The following is a 21,801-nucleotide window of genomic DNA, read 5'->3' as shown; positions in this document are numbered from 1 at the left end:
CTATTTTGGTTCCTGAAGCAAAAATTTCCTCATCCTCCTTGGGGGCAGCTCAATTACAACCCATAGATGTTATAAGCCACTTTTGACCTCCCCTCCATATGGCAAGAGATCAGTGTCTGAGCCCTCAGCCCTCTACAGGTTTTTAGTAAGTGTGCAAGAAGCTGAGGATGAAGCACAGCAGAATCAGATAACCTCATGCATACAGGTGGTTTTATGACAATTTTATGATTATAGTTAACCACTAATCTATTACTAATAGATTTAAGATTTTTCACTAATCTATTACTAATAGATAGTCAACCACTCATTTTTTCCAGATTAAAACTAATACCTTGCTAAAAAGGTGTGCTCTCCAGAAAGAAAATCAAACAAAAATCAAGCCACAAAGTATATTTCATTTTGCTTTTACATTTATAGTAATTTGTATGTATTTAATACAGCTACATATTTAGTACTGTTTGTATGTATTTAAGCCTGTTCAATTCAAAATTAAAAGTATAAACTATGACATATTGCCCCTATTTCCTCTTTGCATATACTTGCTTTAAGAGCCTAAGCGCTTACCGAAGATTTTGAGACCTAATAGGTTAAAAAAACCCAACTGAACAGTGGAATTTGAATCTCTATTAAAAACTAAAATACAAAGAACCCTACCCCAAAACAAAATCAACCCAACTGCCAAGAAAGCCACATTATCCTTCAACTGAAAAACACCTTTTATTTTTTTAACATGGAAAATGACCTACAAACACATCACATCAATTTTCATAAATATAAGTTTCAAAGATAATTTTTTCATTATAGTTGAAGCTTTTTCAAGGTGTTCTTTTTCATATAAACAAAACACTGCACATAAACTTATCTTCTCACCTGCTACAGTTTGCATCCAACACAACATTTTCAATTCTCTGAATAATTTCCTCCATATCATTCTTTCCTTTTTCTTTCCAGGCATCTTCTAAAACGGAACCTGTCAACTAAAGAAAAAGGATTAGTATTTTTTAAAAGAAAATTAGAAATCCTTAATAAACAGTCAACAAGAGATTCTGTAACAATTCATGACACTTGGACTACTCAATGGCTGACACTCCGAGCTGTATCTCTTTGCTAAACAGATCAATAGACCTCATAAATAGGTTGTTGTAAACTACAGACAGTATAGGAGCTCCATGTCCTATATATTTGTTACCTAGAAGTTCACAGCCACTTGTTTCAGTCTTGAAATACGATTTTGAAACAACTCTTCAGTGACATTGGTCAGATCTTACTTAATTTAAGTACATACTACCATTATTTATTTCCTTTAAATCTTATTTTTGCAGCTGATGCCAGCAGTTGACACAACAGACAATACTTTATTCAGCTTTAGAAACACTTCAGTCAACTTGGCCAGCATCACACATGCCAGAGAATTTCTTCTGGGTATATATAAAGGAGACCAGAATTATCTGAAGAAGCCAACCTGAACTTTAATATATAAAAGTGTACGAGGCTAAAGCTTTAGCAGAAGTCATTCTAGAACACCTGTGGATGAAAGATTTTTACTACAAGAATTGTACTTCATTGCCCAATAATTGCACAGGAGGAGTTAAATCAGAAAAAAAAATTAGTTTGCCACTAATAGCAATCTCCTTAGCATAAATATTACATGATCAAAAACACCTGGAATGGCACTTGATGATACAAAGGGATAAAATCCCAAGAGAAAAGCAAGTATATTGGTCAGCAATTGCTTGGCATTCATAGTATTCCACAGTGGTCTCACCTTAATCCTGGATAATTAGGAAATAACATCAAGATTAATTAAAAAGAAACATATTGCACAGCAAACAGAGAAAACCTCTACTACTGTATTAAATGGGAAAGATAAAATGACACATTTATTGCTTCAGTAGTGAAACCAAGGTTTCATGAGGCAGCCCAGTCTAGCTACATATATATTCAACACTTGAGATACTATAAACATCAGAAAACACTGGATTGAAAAAAAACAGTCTCTGTTCTGTACCACGTTTTAGATATAGCAATGTGTCATAAAAAAATTTAGATTACTGGTTTTCTTCTTTACTGCACTGTAAAGTTTCCTGATTTGTGTATTGCTGCTTAAAAAGGTTCTTCAATGGGTCTTGCCTCAGGGAAGCACTTGCCAACATAAGGACTGACCACAGGAGTGAAAGTGCTCATTAAGCACAATCTCACACTTGCTGTGAAGCAACCTCCTTAAACATCCAAACTTCAAATGAAGATTTTAAATTACAAAAATCTCTCTTCCCTACTCTATGATATCAAAAGAAGCTGTCAGAAATGAAATTCAAGATAGAACAGGCTGAGAAGCAGTGGAGTATGAGGAAGGGTAAAGAATTAAAGAAAAACAATAGTATAATGATACCTACTGAAGATAAGTGTTTCTCCAACATAGAGGCTAACCATTTTATAAGAAAAGATATGGGTTATAAGCAAAGAGGTTTATTTTCAACATGAAAGAGAAATCTATTTATTTCTATAATAGTAATGACACAGACAGCACAGAATGAAGTAAGAGATATTAGGAACCTTTTGCCTCAAAAAGTGGTGGACCCCAATGGCCACATGTCCTTCAGAACACAGAGCACACCTAAGATATCACAATTTATTCAAACTGGTTACAGTTTTCTCCCACACCAGAAGCAGCAAAATGAGATCTAGAGGAAGCATTTACTCATTTGCAGCTTAACTTCAGTTCTATTGCTCACTTGTACACAAATGGCCTTGAATGTATTTTTAGAGCATCTTGTTACTTTTTTTACTGGCTCAATTTCCTAATGGTACTAAGGAAAACAAAAAAAAGTAGTTTGCTCTGCTAATGCTGTAATGCATAAACCCTATAAATACTTCCTCACTTGTAATTTACCCTACTATTCCCTATATTAAAGCTAGGCAGTTTAAAAAGACAGATTTTTTTTTTCTTTTAAAACTACTGTCTCACCTTCAGCAGTTTCACTGCACATATCAAATTACTGTCCACAGGATTAGAGAAGAGTGCGTTCAGTAATTCCCGAAGGCCTTCTTGAAGAATTTCTGCGCGTGTAACCTGTCCCTTTGATCCTTTAATCTGCAAAACATAATCAAAATCCCCCTAATATTTAAAATACTTAAGTTGTAGAAATTATTTTGGGCACATTTTCTCTCTTGAATGCTGTATTATTTGGTTTGTGATCAACATAGTTAACATCTATATGCCAAATACTGTAACCATTTTAGAACACTGATTTTCATGGAATCATAGAATAGTTTGGGTTGGAAGGGACCTTAAACATCATCTAGTTCATGACCTACTTCAATCTGTTGGCCATACATCTTCTGATGAATGTTAGGTTGAGGTCCTCATCCACCAACACCCAAAACCATTCTTAGCAGAGCTGCTCCTGACTGATTCTCCACCCAGCCTATATTTGTGCCTGGCCCAGACGAGTACTTTGCACTTTACCTTGTTTGCAATGGTCCCACCTCCCAAGCCTGTCTTGGTCCTTCTGGGTGGCATCCCTTCCTGCCAGCATGTTGACCGCACCACACAGCTCAGTGTCAGTGGAAAACTTACTCTGAGTAATCTCCTTGCAATTCTGGCATAACAATGCATGTCTAGAATTTTGTTTCTCTGCTAACAAATTGCGAAGAAAAGCTACCAAGTGCCTGCCTAATGGTCCAAAAAATACCAAATTTCCAGAACCTCATGCTCTTTTCCACACTGCATTACATATTCTCTACAGCAATGGTAGCTTAGTTCTAGAAAGCAGTCTTTATATAATTAAAAAATTACAGAAAATGGTTTAAAACTAAATGGTATACTTCAAGGAATATGGTATACTCCACAAATGGACAACCTCCCCTGTTCCAAAGTCTTTGAAAATCTTCATTTTTTATTTCTAGCAAGTGAAAAGTAGATTTCAAGGACCACATATGGTCCAGAAATGGAAGAGTCAGAGAAGGAATTTCCCCATGCCAGTAGAACCTGTTTACAGTGTTTGCTTAAATCAAACCAGTGAAACAATCAAGTCAAACGTCCTACACTACAGCAGGAAGTGAACTTGGTAAATGCACAGGCATAAAAATAAAAAGAAAATTGTACACATTTTTGTACATATCACAGATACAGAAAACAAATCTAAATACAAGATTGCATACTTCATGCATCAGCCAATGACTAAACTATCAGAAGAAGTATCTTTAAAAGTCTGCATTTTTAATTCCTCATTTTGAGGATTTTTCACATCTGCCTCAAGGGTTTGTTAACACCTCTTATTAGTACCTGAATACTGAATTACATGTTTTTGAGCCTGATCTGCTTCTGCTAGGCATTTAATACCATTTAATATGTTGGTCAAGAATAGCCATCTAGGAGTTTTGCCAGTAAAAGAAAATAAAAGCTTCATTTCAAAGATGTTTGTGGTTGGCTCTTCCCACAAATTCCTACACTTTCATTTTTATAAATTTCTCTTCTAATGATTTTGTCCTTTTTTGTTTATATGTTTCTTGGACATATGCATTATAATGAAACAGTTCTAAAGTTCTTTTACTTTACTGCCCTCTGCCTTTAGAAAACCACCTCAAATTACAGTCTACTTCAGTGTTTACCTACACACAACAAAAAAGGTACGAGGAGTCATGTTCTTCTCACCTCTAAGTTAAGATAAAGTTCAGCTAAGAACAGCACAAAGGCATGAAATTGTTTTCTAGTAGTCTCATCCCCTTTGGTTGCTTCATCTCTGTTTTCATACTCCGTTCGACACCTGTAAAAATTAATACGCAATTACACCATCTGTAGTCATTCCAACATATGTAACATGCTACTTATTTAAAGGAACACTTAGAATTTATGAACTGCATGAAAACTGTTACATGCTGAATGCTGGGATGTATGATCTGTGAAGGGAATGAGAGGCCTTCACAAAGAAACAGTGGATTTGCATCCTTTTAGAGAAACATATATGATTGCATGATTATGTCTTTAAGCACTGAGGTATCTGATACAGCAAAGCAAAATAGAACTTAAAACATGTAAAAATGAATACAGTTACACAACTGAATATGGGTCTAGGATGTGCAACATTAACAAATGCAGCCAATGCCCAAAGAAATGAAGCAGACATGTTTCCCTCTTTGGGGTATTTACCACATTGTCTTAGATGCCTTTACACTTATTTGATAAATTGTTTATCTTGCCATGTTAAGTGACAGTGATACATAATTCATTACACCCAGCTGAGCAGTGTTAAGTGACACTCTAGAGGGAAGGGATGGCACACATGCCCAACCCTGACAGGCTTGAGAGGTGGCCTTGTGCAAATCATGAACTTCAATGAGGCCAAGTGTAGGGTTCTGTATATGGGTCAGGGCAATCCCAAGCATTAAGAACAGCTTAGGCAGGGAAGTGGTTGAGAATAGTCCTGCCAAGAAGGACTTGGGGTGTTGGGTGATGAGAAGATCAATGTGACAGCGCATGCTTGAAGGCCAGGAAGCCAATTGTATCCTGCATCCAGAGCCACGTGGGCAGCAGGTGAGTGAAAGTAATCTGTCCCTCTTGCTCTGCTGTGGTGAGACCCACCTGGAGCACTGCATCCAGCTCTGGGGTCCTCTGAACAAGGAGGACACAGACATATTGAGTGAGACCAGAGAAGGCCACTAAGCCATAAGCCCTTAACATCTCTCCTATGGGCACAGGCTGAGAGAGCTGGGACTGCTCAGTGGGGAGCAGAGAAGGCATTGGTGACACCTTGTAGCACCTTCCAGTACCTAAAAGGGGCCCACAAGAGGGCGGGAGAAGGACTTTTCACATGGGCCTGTAGTGACAGGACGAAGGGGAATGGCTTCAAACTAGCAAAGGACAGGTTTAGACTAGATGTTAGGAAGAAATTTTTTACTGTTAGTGTGGCGAGGCACCAAGAAAAGTTCCCATAGAAGCTGTGGATGCCCCATCCCAGTGTTTAAAGCCAGGCTGCATGAGGCTCTGAGCAACCTGGTGTAGTGGAAGGTTCCCTGTCCATGGCAGAGAGGTTTGGAACTAGATTCTTAAGGTCTCTTCCAACCCAAATAATTCTATGATTCTGTAATTTAAATATAAATACAACAATAGTATTAACATACTATGGCAGTGAAGTAGTTTTTCTAGTATTTAGCAACTGTGCCAAAAATACACAAGTTTACATAACCGTACAAAACAAAATTTAAAGAAAAAATGAGATAAAAGGAAACCCAGACAAATTTTAATGTATTCTGAATGACTGTGTAATGGATTGAGAAAAAGTGGAGAAACTGAAACATCTTAAAGAGTTGAAATACAAAATTTCATGTAGAAACTTTGTTGAGAAACCGAAGATGACCTCTCTGTTGTCACATTATTAGGTTGTTTATCTGCACACACCCTCCTTGCTCCCAATTTCATCCATATTAGAAAGCAAAACATCAGCAACTTTAAATTAATAGGTTCAGGGTACTAACATTAATGTTATCCATTGGGTTTGCCTCAAAACCAAGAACCAGAAAATGCAACATTAACAGGGATTTCCTTTCATGTTCAAGTAAGACAGTTAAAAAAAAAATCATAAGCAGTGACTTTAAAAGAAACAACAAAACAAACAATAACAACAAAAAAGAGAGAACAACAACAAAAAAAAAGAGAAAAATTAGTGTTTTCAGCTTCTCTATCCCCCCCTTTTAGCTTTTGCTTCACAGTGTTTGCACTACATCAAGGACTCTTCTGCTTCTCACCCCAGTCCACCGGCAAGGAGACTGGGGTGAAGATGAGGGGAGACACAACTGACCCTGCACTGACCACACAGCTATTCCATCCCACGTTGCCTCATGCTCAGCATATAAACCAGGGAGAAAGCTGCCCGGGGGCCGCTGCTCAGGAACTGTCTGGGCATTGTGGGTGGCGAGCGACTGCATGGTGTGTCTCTTGTTTGCTATATGCTAATTCTTTTATCACTGTTACTATATTCACATCCCTTTCTGGCCTAATAAAATATCTTTATCTCAACCCATGAATTTTACTTTTTCTGCCCCCAAATCTCTTGCCTATTTCATTGGGAGGGTGGGGAAATTGAGTGTGGGCCTGCAAGCTGTTTAGGTACCTGCCAGGTTAAACCACAACATTCCGCTCATGACAAAAGACCATTGGAATGCACTACAGTAAAAGTTTATCACACTTTTGCTGGATTAAGTAAAAACTGTTCAAATAAGAGGCAAACCTGAAGCTTAGAAAGCCAGATGTCTTTAAACAACAAAAAAAAGAGGCATATTTATAAAGAATTCTGAAGTGTCTAAGACAGTATTCCTTCAAATGTCATGCAGTAATATTTGAGAAGATGTATAACAATTTAAAAATGTTGCATTTTTGTCAACTACAAAGTCTAATCATTATTAAGCTGAGGTCCCCAGAAATCTGCAATAACTGAAACTGAAGAACTTCTGGATTTTATACAACTATTTCATACATACAATGTCAGTTAACCTATCAGTGAATAAACCTTACACACAAATTCCAGGCAAAAAACAAAAGCACTAATTAAAAAAAACACAATTAAGTAAGTACTGGCAAGAGTCAAAGGACAAGGACAGTACCTATATGCGCATTTAGTATATTTTAAAATAGATTAACTTTCAAATTTGCACTATTTTGGGGATCAATCTAATATACTCAGTTCAAAAGATCCCACAGAACTTCAAATGGAGTCCTATTTTTATGTTCAAAAATATTAAAATATTTTAAGATGCCTGTGTTCAATACTCAGAATGTACCTGTGTTTCGATACTCCTCAATCTGTACTACTATTTTAAATAGTATCTCTTTGTATGCAACAGAAAGAGTTAACACACAAACCAGAAAGATGTAACTGAAGAGAATAAGGCTTAAAGACTTATACTTAAGGCTTAAGACTGATACTGACCTTTGAAGCAGCAACTGTCGGAAGTTCCCACTTTGTGGACTAATGGTTAGGTGGTGAGATAGATAGTTACACAACCGTGCTCCCATGTATGAAAAATTTGGGACAGATGTGGCCTTCCAAAATAAAAACGGAAAAATAAATTATTTATAAAACTAATGATTAGGCTATCAGAGAATATTTTTAAAAGCTTTTTTGAAATCCATGCTTAATGCTGATCAGACAACTCAAGAGCAGAAAATGAATGATTAATAATTATTATTTGCCAAGTTCACTTTTGTATTGCTTCAGCATGTTGTTATATGCATTTCAGCAGAACTTAAAAGTTCATTACACTGTGATTCTGTGGCTCTAAGCAAACAACCACCATTATGCCATGTGTCTTCATGTAACTCTACTTCTGTACTGTGATCTACAATGGAAGAGTATCTCAAAGTCACTTACAGACTGCTTATACAAAAAAAATCAACATTGAACATTAAGACACATTTTCAAGAACACATACTCTCTCAAGGAACAATGAGTACATTCAAACAACATAGTAAAAACTTGTCTTCTTTCAGTCTATAAGCTATTTATTCCATAATCTTTTTTTGGAAAGAGTGGAAGAGTGTAAGAGTGTAAGGAAAGAGTGTAAGAACATGGCAAGTAAAGAGAAATACTTTCTCCCATACATGCTCCAGCAATCTGCAGAATTGCAAAGTTCTGAATCAGAGAGTAAGACTAAACCATTACAATTAACAGCTCTTGATATATCTTTTTTTCTTAAACAAGTCCTGTTACTGCTGAACATCTGTACCTTTGTCATCTGAAAAAAGGTGGTAGGAATGATATTGTGTAACAAATCTTATGTTTTAATCTTTATAATTCAAACTTTAAAGAGGTGGAAATTTATTTTGTTCACTCATTTTCATGCCTCCTCTAACAACACCTGAATTTCAGATTATTTCTCAGATGCAGTTTCAGTGAAAAGAGGTTCTGCTGCAAATAACTTCACCAACTCTGCTCAAAAGAAAATGAGGATACTAAGAACTCAGTAAACTTCTACTTTGGCTTTATAATCTGTGAATATTTTTTTCTGTAGCATCTATCAGTACTACAGATATGTTTGCATGTTTGAGCTGTTCCAACATGTTTGAAAAAAAACTCTTGCTAATGCAATTATACCTAGCTACCTCTTACAGGTAGAGAAAAAGACATAATTCTACTGTGTGCATAGTACATAAAAAAAAATTGTCTTTGGAAGATACAGTAAATGGAATTCACTTTCCAGTAAGGGGCACCTTACTGGAACTACCTAAATAGACTTTGATGCTGTGGTTCAATCAGTTGCTCTGACTAGAAGAGGTACCCCTTTTTTATACGGTGAGCCTTTAAAATACTTTTCCCAACAAAAAAAAACCCAACCCAACAAACTCCCAGCAAACAAAAACTTTAACATCCAAACATATACAAAAATTCTTCAAATCTCATCTGTATTTTTTAAACATTATCTTCCTTTTTAGTTGGTCTGTACTTGTGGTTGCACCAGACATTGAAATAACTAAATTTTAGATATTATGATCTGGCATAGCACACACCCTGTATCTTCCTAATAATCAATCATTACATTGCAAAATCATATTCTTGAAACAATTTTTGCTGGTAACACCATTTTATCTCCAATCCAAAAAAGTCACAATCTAAGCATGAAGGCTAATCTACCAACACGTATCTTGAGAAACTGTAGCTGCTCTAACAGGAACAATCCACTGCATTAATTAGACAACAGTAAAGGTTCTTAAACTATGAATTCCGTGTCCAACTTCTGGAAGACAGAAGAACTGGCACTTCACTCTGTTCAGACATAAATAAGAATGTAAGTATATAATTACTATTTATAGACAGGCTAAGATACCTTACACAGAGGTGATGGGAAGACCCTACAGGACGTGGGTTTATTTCATTTCAGTGTATTTCCTTTACAAACCTATTTAATTTTAATTGTTTTGAGAAAAGCCAGAAGACAAATGCTTGAGCCTCTGCTCAAGACAGAAGAATAATAAGTGTAGTTGGCTTTGCTTAGTCACTATGCTAGCCTGACACACAAGATATATAAAATTAGATGCTTTTAGATACTAGCATAGCTTTTTGGCATTAAGCTTTATTTTTCATGTAACTTAGTTTCATGTAAATTTTTCAGACTAACATTGAACTTCTGAGTTGAGGAAGTCACAGTAAATCCTAATGCTGAACTTGTTTTTAAAGGGGGATAGAAAGGAAGAGGCAACATTAGAGACTTCTGTTAAATGCAAGTCAATGTATTTAAAATACAGGAAGTTAAGAATAGCATAAAATCCTCTTTTTCCCCTTCCTATAAACTACCCTCCATGGGTTCAATAAAGAATGGGAAAATGATGCTGCCAAATGCAACACAGGTGATCATCATGTCTAACTAAATTGGTCTCAATTAAATTTGCATTAATTCTGTATAGTAATGAGAAACCTGAGACTCTACAGTTCTGTACAATAACCAACCAGTCATTCCACTTCTACATACACCAGATTAAAATATTCTGCAGGTATCTTCAATTAAGTAAAAGTCTGATTTTTACTTTTATTCAAGGCAGAACGTGAAAGCAACAAACCTATGAAAGACACCCAACATAATAAAGAGCAAGCTGGAAGCATGGCTTCCTTTTCTGCAGTGAGCCCAAAAGACAGTAACAGCAGCTCATTTGCTAAGCAACACATATTAAGATGTTCTTTCCAATGGCTTGCCCAATTAGTGCAGAGTTCAGCTCAAGGTCTCTGTCCTCATTTCCGTGCCATCAATGGGACTGGACCTAGTTACCCTTAGAGGAGCTTTCCTTTTCTCCAATTATGCTTTTCTGAAATAGGTATATTTCAAATAAAGAAAAAAGCCTGGCAGTAAAGAGGTACTTCCCAAAGGATGTTGTGTACAGTAGGTATGGATTTAATTTTTTTAAATACCTAGGAATTAAAGTATCATAGGACTATGAATTTTTTTTTTCCCAAGAGAATAAAACTGTATAATATTGTATAAGTTTCTTCAATCTTTACTAACAAAAATTAAAATACAGCTTCCTTTAATTAAGTACCATAATTTCAGCTGTAGTATGTTACCCAGGAGATACAAACACACAAAAAATCTAAGCTACCATTTCAATTTACTGAGCAAAATCCTTCCCTATATATTTCAGTCTAAAAGGAAAAAATATCAAATAATAAAAACACTACATTGATACAATTATGTAACAAAAACTGGAATGCCTGTCTTGAGCACTGGGTAACAGAGGCATAATGTCCATCTTGTAATACATTACCTGCTGATAGATAAGTTCAACAAGTTCTTGTAAAGCTTCATCTGCAATAACCCAGCCATTCAGTGTTTCAGCAAACTGTTCTATTTCCATTTCAAAACAACCTGGTTGCTCCGTGAGGTGATTTAGGAAGTCTTGTACATACTCTGCCAGGGTCAGATAGCCATCATCAAAGGAAGAATCCTGTAGAAGTGAAACAATATGGCAAGTACTTAAAAATAACCTTGAATAATTTTTACACCTTCTGTCTCCAGAAATAACCATACAGCCCTTAGTTTTGAGTCTCTGTATGCTTGATAGAGATCTTTATTACACAGTTCACTTCAACATTTTTACAGAGCATAGACCTCAATGCCTCCTGGAGTGTAGACTTCAGAAGCCTCTTGTACACCAATCACCTTAAGAACCAAGCAAAACATTTTTACAGACATTAGGGTCTCCCAGTAAAATACATAAAAAGTTGGATTAAAAAGAAGTAAGTTTCCCAAGTTGGTTGCAAGATTAACTAACAAAGAAAGTTTATCTGTTAAGGGTAGAACTACCAACTAAGGCTCAACACCCATTCCTGGTGTGGACACTAACCATACTATGGATTTATAAACTGTAGAGGAAAAAGAATGGAAAATTTGAAACAAAGTATTTTGGGCTTAGATAGTGTGTATAGTGCTCCAAAAATATGCAGCAGGGAGAGTATTTAGAGACATACAATAAATACATAGTACTGTTCCCATGTAAGAAGTATAATCAGAAAAACTGCTATTTTAAAGTCAGAGTATTTGCATCTCTTGGCAAAAGATTAAAGACTAAAAGGCATGAAATGAAACTATTCAAATTGAATTGCATTAATTTACAGCTACACAGGTTTAAAACCAGAAAAGACAGTAAACACACTTGCTCTCTAAACAGAGGAGGGGCTACCCAGTATCACTTTATTGATATTTATGCTCCCACTGATGGAAAAGAAGAACACCGATTTTGTCCATTCAGAAATGAATCTATGTGAGAGCATCTAAAGCCAATATTGTTCCAGATGATTATAATACAGGTAAATGAAGGGAATAGCAAAGAAAGCAGCATACTCAGTGATGTCACTAGAAGTAACAGTCCAAATAAATAATTTTGTCACACTACACAAAAGGTTGTGTAAAGCACCTCATATATTTCAGAAATGCAAGAAGGAGCCTGAAGTGGCATTTTAAAAAAATGACTTAAAATTAGCAATTCAAGACATAAGAGTAACATAAAGAAAATCAGAGTTATCAACTGTTCTACCATTTAAAAATGCTTAAAGGGTATCTACAGTAAAGCTGAGCTAAAATGATAAAGCACTTTTCCTTTACTTAGTGTACATAAATATATCAACAAGGATTATAACTATATTTTCCCCCCTCCCCCTTCTACTCCCTTAATAGGGATTTTTCATTACTTTGTCTTCTAAATGCCTATCTCTCCTCTACTGAGAAGTAATACGGATCTGTGAAAAATTCCTAGCTGGGTATGAACTATGAGAAAGACAAGATACACATTGTTGAAAATCACATCCTGATATTAATTTCATGACTTGTAAAGAATGTGTGGGTAAAAAAAGCAGACTTTTCAAAATCATTCAGACATGTTGTAAATTAGTGAGGTGGGCCATACATCAGTGTAACAGAAGTAAAAATAGAATGATTTCCTATAGTTAAGTAGAAGACATGCTGGTTAATAACACTAAAGACTAAATAACTTAATGTTGCCCACAATCAATAGGAAAAAAAATATGGGTTTATGGAAATAAAGGCAAATTATTACTACATAAAGCCTTTGACAACCTGAGGATTGGAGCATGGTTACTCCAGAGGTCCTTTCTAACTGAAAGTTTTCCATGATTCTAATGACTTGGAGCTTACAAATCCAAAAAGTAAAGGCTAATGGGCCTATGTATGACTTGCTACATACTCTGCTTCACTAAAGAAAATCAATATTTATAAGGCAATTTCAAACAGTCCGGTAGGAGTTCTGTACAATAAATTTAAAACGACTTTGTTTCACAGAGCTATTACATTACTGTGCAGCTACTGCAGCTTAATCACATACAGTTGAATTAGCATCTCTGCAAACAACCTGTCTGAAAACTCTCTAGCCAGGCTGCAGAGTATGCAATTGCTGTAGCTAGTAAAAGAAGCTGCTCCTTCTGACAGCCATCAGATTGTTGCAAGATCCTCCTTCAGCAGAAAGGAAGCTATCTTCCTCTCATACTCACTTGGCAAGAAACCAGTCTTGGAGAACATCCTTATGTTGTAAGGGGTTCCAGTATCATTTGGTATACTGGTGTCCCTGTTGTATACTCTTATTTTCAGTTTGTAATTAAGATGCTAAACACGAGAACTAAACTCTGTACCATATTAATCTACCTGTACTAAATAAGCTACTTCAAAAGATGTCTAGGTTTCAGAAACTATGCCAGGGAACTGAACAAATGGGAGAGAAAAATAAGTACTTTAGAAATTCAGAAATATACAACTTTATTAAAATTATTTACAATTGATACTTTAGAAACTAACTAAATTTAGCCCAATAGCTTCTAGACATAAAGTACTTGCATGTCTCATTGTCAGATGAACCACACAATGTATCAAACGAAGGAAAACAAAGCAAATGGCTCTTGATTATTTTTCAGGAGGAGTTGGCTAACAGAAGCCTGTGAGATTACACATCACTACAAAGTTATAATTTAAAGCCACAAAAGTCAACCAGAAATTTTCTGTTAATTTCAATAATTACTCCAACAAGCCAGTGCTCCAATTTCTTTCTCTAATCTTTGATAGTTATAGGATGGGATCCTGGATTATTCACAACAAAAGAGTAACTGATGAAAAGATTATAGATTTGACTCTTTTTTATTATGTGTCAGTTCATGAGTTTACATATAGAAGAGTAGAAGGCTAAATAGGTACTAAAACTCCTCTGATTTACATAAAGATAGAAAGTCTGTAGCAAAGATTCACAAGACAAATCTGCTCTTAGTCAGTTTCTGTATATGTACTGATTGCCATTTTCTTTTATCTAGTAAATTCACATTTCCACTTATAAACTTAGTCACTAATAACTTATAATTGATTTGATTTTTCTTCCGGTTTCTTAGGAACAAGGATTTTTCCCCTTCAGTTACATGAACTCAACAAGTTTCCAACAAAGTTATTGCAAACCCAAGTACAAAAAGACTGTTGCATATATAAAATCACCTATTCATGCTGAATGAGGTTAAGTGGCACTCTCATGCTTGGTCTTCTGATGGCAATTACTGAAGTTAAAAAAGAAAAAAGCAGGAGGGAAGGATTATGGAACCCTAAGATAACAAAAATTTCATTCCTAAAGCTATGAAGTAAGAACGTCATTATGCCCATCTGATGGAGTGACAACCATATTATTATCATACAGCCATTCCAAGGAACAAATCTGGTGTTTCCTACTGGCAATTCAAACCTACCTAGTCACTAGTTCTGCTGCAGACATCTACAATTTCCATGGGTTGGACTCTGTATGCAAACAGTGAATTCCATGGAGGCCTTTCTTCAAAGTCCTGGTAAAGTTTTTCTGAAAATTCTAGTAAACCTTGTAAGTAAGTTGTACTCCTTAAACCATCCTCACAGGTAATTGATAGTTTTGAGTATCAAAAACTGGGAAGACTGGAAATTAACTGACCCAATAGCATATGTTACATGGACAGACACAGTAATTATAATGGTGCACAATCAAATAAGGAATCAACACTGTTTTTTAAAATAATAAATGTTTCTTTGCTATTGCAAAACAACTGTGTATTTTATGAGAGAAATACTATATCTCAGATCTAAAAATTCAGGGATCTTCATAAATGAAAGCTATAAAGTACTAATTTTAAGTAAAAAAATAAGTTTCTCAAAACTTAGTTTTGATTCAAATTTTAAAACTCATGGTCAAAATCAGTGTAACTGTAAAGTGTGCTAATTTTTTTTATTTTTATGACAAGTGAGCCCAGTTTATAAAAAAAAAAATCCTTCAGTTACTAAACTAAAAAAACAACAGATTTTGTATTAGTAAAGATTGAAAGAAAAATACCACTGTTTTATGTGTGTCATATTCTAATTAGATTATAGTCCCTGCAACATGTTTTGCTAATGTTTTCAGAGGTAGTTTTATTAATAGATGAATCACATTCATAGCATATTCCAACAACATAGCAACCAGAAACTCCCACATTCTTGTCTGTTTTTGCAAAACAGCTGAAAAGCAACATTGTTGACATTGAAACTTTGCAATTTTAAGAGTGCACTATGTATGCTATTCAAAAGTTTGTTCGGGTTTTTTCTTTGTCTTGAAACTGAAACACTTTATTTATAGAAAACATGTAACCAGTGCTGGGGCAAAGTAGTTATTTTTTTTCCTAGATTATCAATTCACCAAAAAGCAAGTTTACATTGGCATTGTTAACAGTTGTATATTGGCTGTGGGGTTTATTATACAGGAAAGTGATTACATTCAGTAAACAAGTAAAGCTGGTAACATTAAGGTAATATCAATTTTACTGGTGAGGAAAAGATTTCAAAACACCAAACCACCATATTCAGCATTCAAATGAAGTTTTTCTACCAGTTATCAAAAATCAATTTGATTCAGCATCCCTTTTTTTTTTTTTTTTTTAATCACTTGATTGTATCTGTAAAAGTTCCCACCTGTTTAGATATAGTACCAGAGTTTGACTGTTTGCATAACAAAAGGATATGCCAAGAATTCACAGAGATCTTCCCTGGAGTAGAATTACTGAAGCAGTAACATGGAAGACAATGGAGTAGAAAATAGAAGTACCAGCTTTTATTACATGATGCATCTACAAATTGATCTGAGTCTGGCTGGAAATGCATTTCTTACTAGGAGTGTTGGTAGGTTACTCATAGGAATGAGTCTAACACTTTTTTTGCCCTTTGGTGATACAACACCACTGATGACACATGATGGTACATAGCTTAGGCAGTCATGATGAGTCGTACCTGTGGCACAGGAAATTCAGGAAAGGCAAAGCCTGTGCTTAGAAAAGCTAAAGTTCAAGTTTTCTCTCCCAAACTTTCTTCAAAAACCTGTGAATTCTGCATAAAAGTGAAGTTATGCTTTCATTTAAAATGCAATACAGATATAACTAAAACAGAGGTAGTCACCAAAAAAACAGCTTACTCTCACATTGAATGTAACCAATGCCTGGTGTAGTCAAAACGAATAAGGTTATCTGCAGCAAGCTTTGGCAAAATATCCTACAGTAGAGGCAGCAGAGGCTCTCATGTACATCATAATATTCACCCATTAACACTTAACATCCTGGCTGCAACTCGGAGGTTACAATCAGAATTTTTGCAATCTCTTCAGCAAATACAGAATTCAAATTATCTGACATAAAAGATTTCAAGAAAACATTATTAGTCTGAATACAAGTAAATTGGCACATACTAAAGAATGAAGTTAAAACACTCACTGTGACATTCTGATTGAAGTTCTGGTTGTACCCTGATGGATAGAATTCAGGTGCTTTAGCAGACAAGTTTGATGTTGCTACAGGATCCACAGCTAACTGAGGTTCAGCCACTTCTGGTCCAGAATCAATAACTGAAACTTTATCTTGTGATCCAGATGGAATTCCCGTCTTTTGCAGGTGCTCTGAAAAGTTTTTGTTAACAGCTTCTCTTAGAAATCACTAAATTAGTATGTATTCACACAGAGTAAACACTTTTTTTTTTTTACATTTTTTATGGTTTTGCTATAAATATACTTCCTTTAAATACATAGGTTTTATTGTTTATTCTTAGGTATGGATATTCATTTAAGCACACGCTACATGTCTTTCTATATGGTAGAAAGTAAACAGTGCAGGTGAACAAAAAAAATGGGACAAGAGAAAAAACCTTTTCCGTGTAAACACATTGTCTAAGAGTTAACCTAAGCAACTAGTAAATCTGCTTATAGTATATTTGATTATCCTGTGATTTTTCATAGATTTTAGATACAAATACAAGATACATTTTTCAGGTCAATAAATGTCAGACATCACTGATTTTTACCAACACTTATTTTCAACAAAATGCTCAGGGACACTTGGCCATTGTTGTTCTTATATACCACTTGTCAAAACACCCAATTGAAGTGTTTTTAAAACACTATTTTCCAAACCTCTCTTTACAGACTACCTCTTAAGTTTATTGAAAACAGAACCTGATACCTACCTGAAAAAGCTGACCAACAAACATTGCTTTGTGTTACTGCTGGGTTTGGTTTAATTTTTTGCAAATAGGCTGGAATTCTTCAGTAGGGGGAAGGCTGAGACCATCTGCAGTCAGATTAACAGATGGATAAAAAGCACACTCAGATGTGGGGGCACAAAAGGGGGGAAAGGACAGAGAGTATTGCAAGCAGCTACAATACATCACACCTTTACCTGGTCCAGGTCCATAACCCAGTATGCTGGTTTCAGCTGGGATTGAGTTAATTTTCTTCTTGATAGCTAGTACAGCATTATGTCTTGGATTCAGTATGAGGCAAGTGTTGATAACATGAGTTTCCCATGCTCTGATGGTGAGCAGATGCACAAGAAGCAGGGAGGCAGCAAAGACTGGGCAGCTGACCCCAACTGGCCAAAGGGATAATCCATACCACAGAATGTGACGTTCAGTATATAACTGGGGGGGAGTTGGCCAGGAGTTGTCAATTGTTGCTGAGGGACAGGCTGGGCATCGGTCAGCAGGTGGTAAGCGACTACACCGTGCATCATATGATTCTCTTTGGTTTTCTTCCTCTTGCCCCTCTCTAGTCGCGCAGCTGTCCGCCGGCCCCCAGGGCTCACCACGCTGACCCGGCCTCAGCGCGATGCACGCATCGCACACCAGGAACAGGACCACGCTCCCGAGAGCAGGTGCCGGTGCCCCTGCGGCGGGCAGGGAGCCGCGCAGGTTCTCCGCGAAAAGAAAGAGCGGGGAAAGCAGCCCGTACCTGCCATCCTGGTGCCCAGGGGCGCCGTCTTCGGAGGCCGCAATGGTTCCTGCTGCGGGTAGAGGCCGCCCAGCTGGTGCTGCTGCTCCTCGGCTGAGCCCGAGCCGCGGGACGCTCTGCCCGCGGGGCGGGCCCCGCCGCCGCTCTCCGGCGCGCCGCACCCGCGGCTCCGGCCGGCACCCGGCGCTCGGTTGAAACTCTCCGACATGCTGAGGCCGGGCGGCTCGGGCGCTCATGGGAGGGAGGAGCGGGGCGGGCGGGCCGCGAGGGGCGGGCGGAACACGGACCCGCCCCAGCCCCGCACTTTCGGTTTCACCCCCGTGCAGCGTCGCGATGGCCGCGCCCGCACCGAGCCCGCGGCAGCCCGGAAACGGCGTTTCCAAAGGCACCGTATTCCCTGCGACTGCATCTCCACGGTAACGAGCGGGGCGAGGTGACCGTGCCAGGGCCAAGGCTTCAGCTACAACAGGAGACCTGCAGCCACAGGTGCATCACGCGCTGTGCATACACAGCTGTTTCCACCAGAAAGGGATGGGAAAGCTACAGGCGAAATTCTAAATTTAACCCCATAAAGTTAAGCCTTCAACGTGACCATATTATTGTACGGTTAGGGCTACTCAATAAAACTATGTTTGTTCAGAAAAATATATTTTCATTTATAATTTACGCTGATGTGATAACAAATGCTCTTCTGATTTATTGTTTAACAAACCACCTTCCACACCAATAGGAACCAAATGAAGAACATGGTCCATGTAATGCATTTTTCCTAATATTATCACATAAACTGAGAACGGTTCAACTCACATGTCCAGTTACAATTTAATGAATCTACTCTTCAATTTTAGTCCAAAGTCTTGCTCTCATTGTTTTGCAAACTCTGTACCACAATCAGCTTTCAAGATGAGGAGGGCAACTGTAATCTGGTGTGCCACAAATATACCTCAGCTGATCCTGCTAGGGAGTTTATGTTTTGTCTCCCTGAACAGTCTGGTGTCTGCTGTCCTTGCCACTTGTTCCTGCCACAGAAAAAAATCAAAAGATTGTGTGGCACTGGGTCCAGCTCCATTTACCACTCATGAAGGGGTGAAAAAAATAGGCAGGTATGTATGAAACATAATTAAAAAAATCAGAATAGTGTGGTCTTGTATTTAAAATCCAATTGGATTGTAAAATGGTGCCTTTAGAAGTCAAGTTTCTATTGGGTTTATTATTACATGTTACCATTTTCAATTATTAACAGGAGAGGGGCAGGGTATAAAATATTTGTTAGCTTCCCAAGGCATGAATTGGACTGATTTTTGGCAAGATAAAAAGGTGGCCAGACATTAAAGGTGTCATAAGTTAAAATTAATGAGGCTCCTGGGGAAACTGTTCTTAGGCAACCCTTCTGGAAATATAGAATGGTAAACTAATAAATCTATACTCTGCAACTGGAATGTGAGCCGATGCAGGATGTTTTGAATAAGTTGTAAAAAAAAAAAGATAATATTTCACTTGTGTAAACCATTGTCAAAACTAATTTCAGTAGTATTACCAATTCTTTAAAGATCAAAAATTAGCTACTAAATTTCTACCCTAAGAATATTCAGTCTTCTTGTGCTATATCAGCTCCAGTTTTAATGCCTATATTGTGACCTCTGTCCACATCTGTAGACTTTGCCTTACCAGGAGAAGAATGAAAACCTTACATTGATGTGAAGATGAAAAATGAATTTCTCCATCATTATATACTGAGATCACTTATGAATATGCCAATCTTTAGCAAATCTCACTCTTTAAGGTTTGCACCTAAGAGGAACTGAATACCTTAAGTTATTGAACAAGACAAGTTTTCACCTTTGGACATAAATGTGAATTCTTTACACTTAGTGGACATTTTATATTGTATTAATTTAATAAATGTTTGGCAACTACTTACCATTTAAAGTGGAATGTGATCCGAAATCCATATTTCTTACAGATGCACTACTTAAGTTTGCATGAACACAGTTGAGTTTGGTTGGGAACCCAATTTCCTCTCCCCACTGTAGACACCTAAAACAAAATTAAGAAAAATAATCAGGTAGTTAATTCCAAAATAACAAGCCCCAAATACCACCTACAACAGTACACCACTTTAGACTGCTTAACATTATGCTTAGAAGGTTTTGGCCTGAGTAGCTGAAGTCCTGTGAATTACTTCAAGCCTCTGAGATCACACAGCAGAACCCCAGAGATCACTAAACTAGGCAGACCTAACCTAAGCATCCAATGACTGAATTGAAACTTTCACCAAATACAATTGTGAACATTTCTAGGCAGCCACTAGGAGATACCTGCTTTGTCCTAAGTGTCTTACCTAATAATCTAAAACTTAGCTCAGAACCAAATCCACACACACCTTCAGTGCCTGGTGCCAAGAAGTCACACACTCTAACCTTGTCACTATTCAGAACACAGGCATTTTTACAGAAAATATATATTTACTCTATTTTTTTTTAAATGCTGATAATGTATTTCTAATTAGAAAAAAAGGAGAGGGCTGGTTAGCTTTTGAAGTGTAATTTATTGTTAATAGCTAGAATTATTCCAATCGCTACCATACCGATGAGGCATGTTATTGTAGGAGTTAATGGTTTTTGAGCCCAAAACATAAAGCACAGCCATAATCTATAGCTCTAAAGCTCTACAGATTTCACACAAGCTTATTTAAAAGCACAGTAATGAACATTTAGTAGTAGAGAATCCTATTAATTATTTTCAGGATAACTCTCATAGTTTCATTGCTTAACTTTACTTGCTAAGTCACCATTTACAAGTCTGGAAGTTGTGTGACATCTCCAGCAACATGCAGTTTGCTTGAGCAACTACACAGACTTAAGTAAATTAAAAAAAAACCAAACCAAAATATGCCTCATACATGGAAGGAACCCACAGATCGTGTGAAGTAAGACAACATATGCAGGACTGTGTGAAGACAATGTAGGGATGCAATGGGCAGTGTGGCTGGCTATCCTCTGGAACTGCCTCTCCAACCCCATGTGGTCTTCATCCAGCCATGCATTATTTCAACAGCTATAGAATCACAGGAGCACAGAATCGATTAAATTGGAAAAGACCGCTGAGATCATCGAGTCCAGCCTATGACCACGACAAACAGACCAGAGCACTGAATGCCACGTCCAGCCTTTCCTTAAACACCCCCAGGGACGGTGACTGTACCACCTCCCCGGGCAGCCCATCCCAGTATCTAATCACACTTTCTGTGAAGAAATTCTTCCTTATGTCCAAAGTTAACACAGCTCCCCATTTTCTGTTCCCGTACCGCGCCTACCACTCGGCCACCTCGCTGCTTTACCACGCGTTTTCAGAAGTAACAATAATGAAGAAGACACCACTTACGTGCTATGGCGTTAGCCCCACGGCCAACACGCGCGTTCCAGCACGTCTCCTCGCCAGCCCCGACCTTCGCCTCCCCGCCACGGCCAGCTCGGCGCGGTTATCCCGCAATCCCGCTGCCGGCGCCGCGGGCTCGGCCAGGACCGCGGCGGCCCCCGCCACCGCCCCTCAGATGCCGCGTG

The 21,801-nt window shown here is 37.4% G+C and overlaps 1 protein-coding gene across 2 annotated transcripts in view; it reads right to left on the bottom strand.

The window, feature by feature from the left end:
- The window catches only part of PAIP1 (poly(A) binding protein interacting protein 1), a 27,004-nt gene extending 5,203 nt beyond the window's left edge, over positions 1-21,801 (bottom strand). The window contains exons 1-9 of one of the 2 annotated variants that reach the window (XM_053932572.1): positions 21,623-21,801; positions 20,160-20,275; positions 18,239-18,712; positions 16,731-16,912; positions 11,249-11,428; positions 7,926-8,038; positions 4,655-4,766; positions 2,966-3,091; positions 871-977 (exon numbers count right to left, since the gene is read on the bottom strand). In XM_053932572.1, coding sequence (XP_053788547.1) covers positions 871-977; positions 2,966-3,091; positions 4,655-4,766; positions 7,926-8,038; positions 11,249-11,428; positions 16,731-16,912; positions 18,239-18,446 — 1,028 coding nt within the window. In that variant the 5' untranslated portion in view covers positions 18,447-18,712; positions 20,160-20,275; positions 21,623-21,801. The remainder of the gene's footprint in view (positions 1-870; positions 978-2,965; positions 3,092-4,654; positions 4,767-7,925; positions 8,039-11,248; positions 11,429-16,730; positions 16,913-18,238; positions 18,713-20,159; positions 20,276-21,622) is intronic. The other variant, XM_053932573.1, reaches the window with a different exon arrangement.

The sequence above is a fragment of the Vidua chalybeata genome, chromosome Z (assembly GCF_026979565.1).
Source record: "Vidua chalybeata isolate OUT-0048 chromosome Z, bVidCha1 merged haplotype, whole genome shotgun sequence".
In the NCBI taxonomy this organism is placed as follows: Eukaryota; Metazoa; Chordata; class Aves; order Passeriformes; family Viduidae; genus Vidua; species Vidua chalybeata.
Note: the sequence above shows the minus strand (reverse complement) of the source record. Positions and strands in the feature narration are given on the sequence as shown.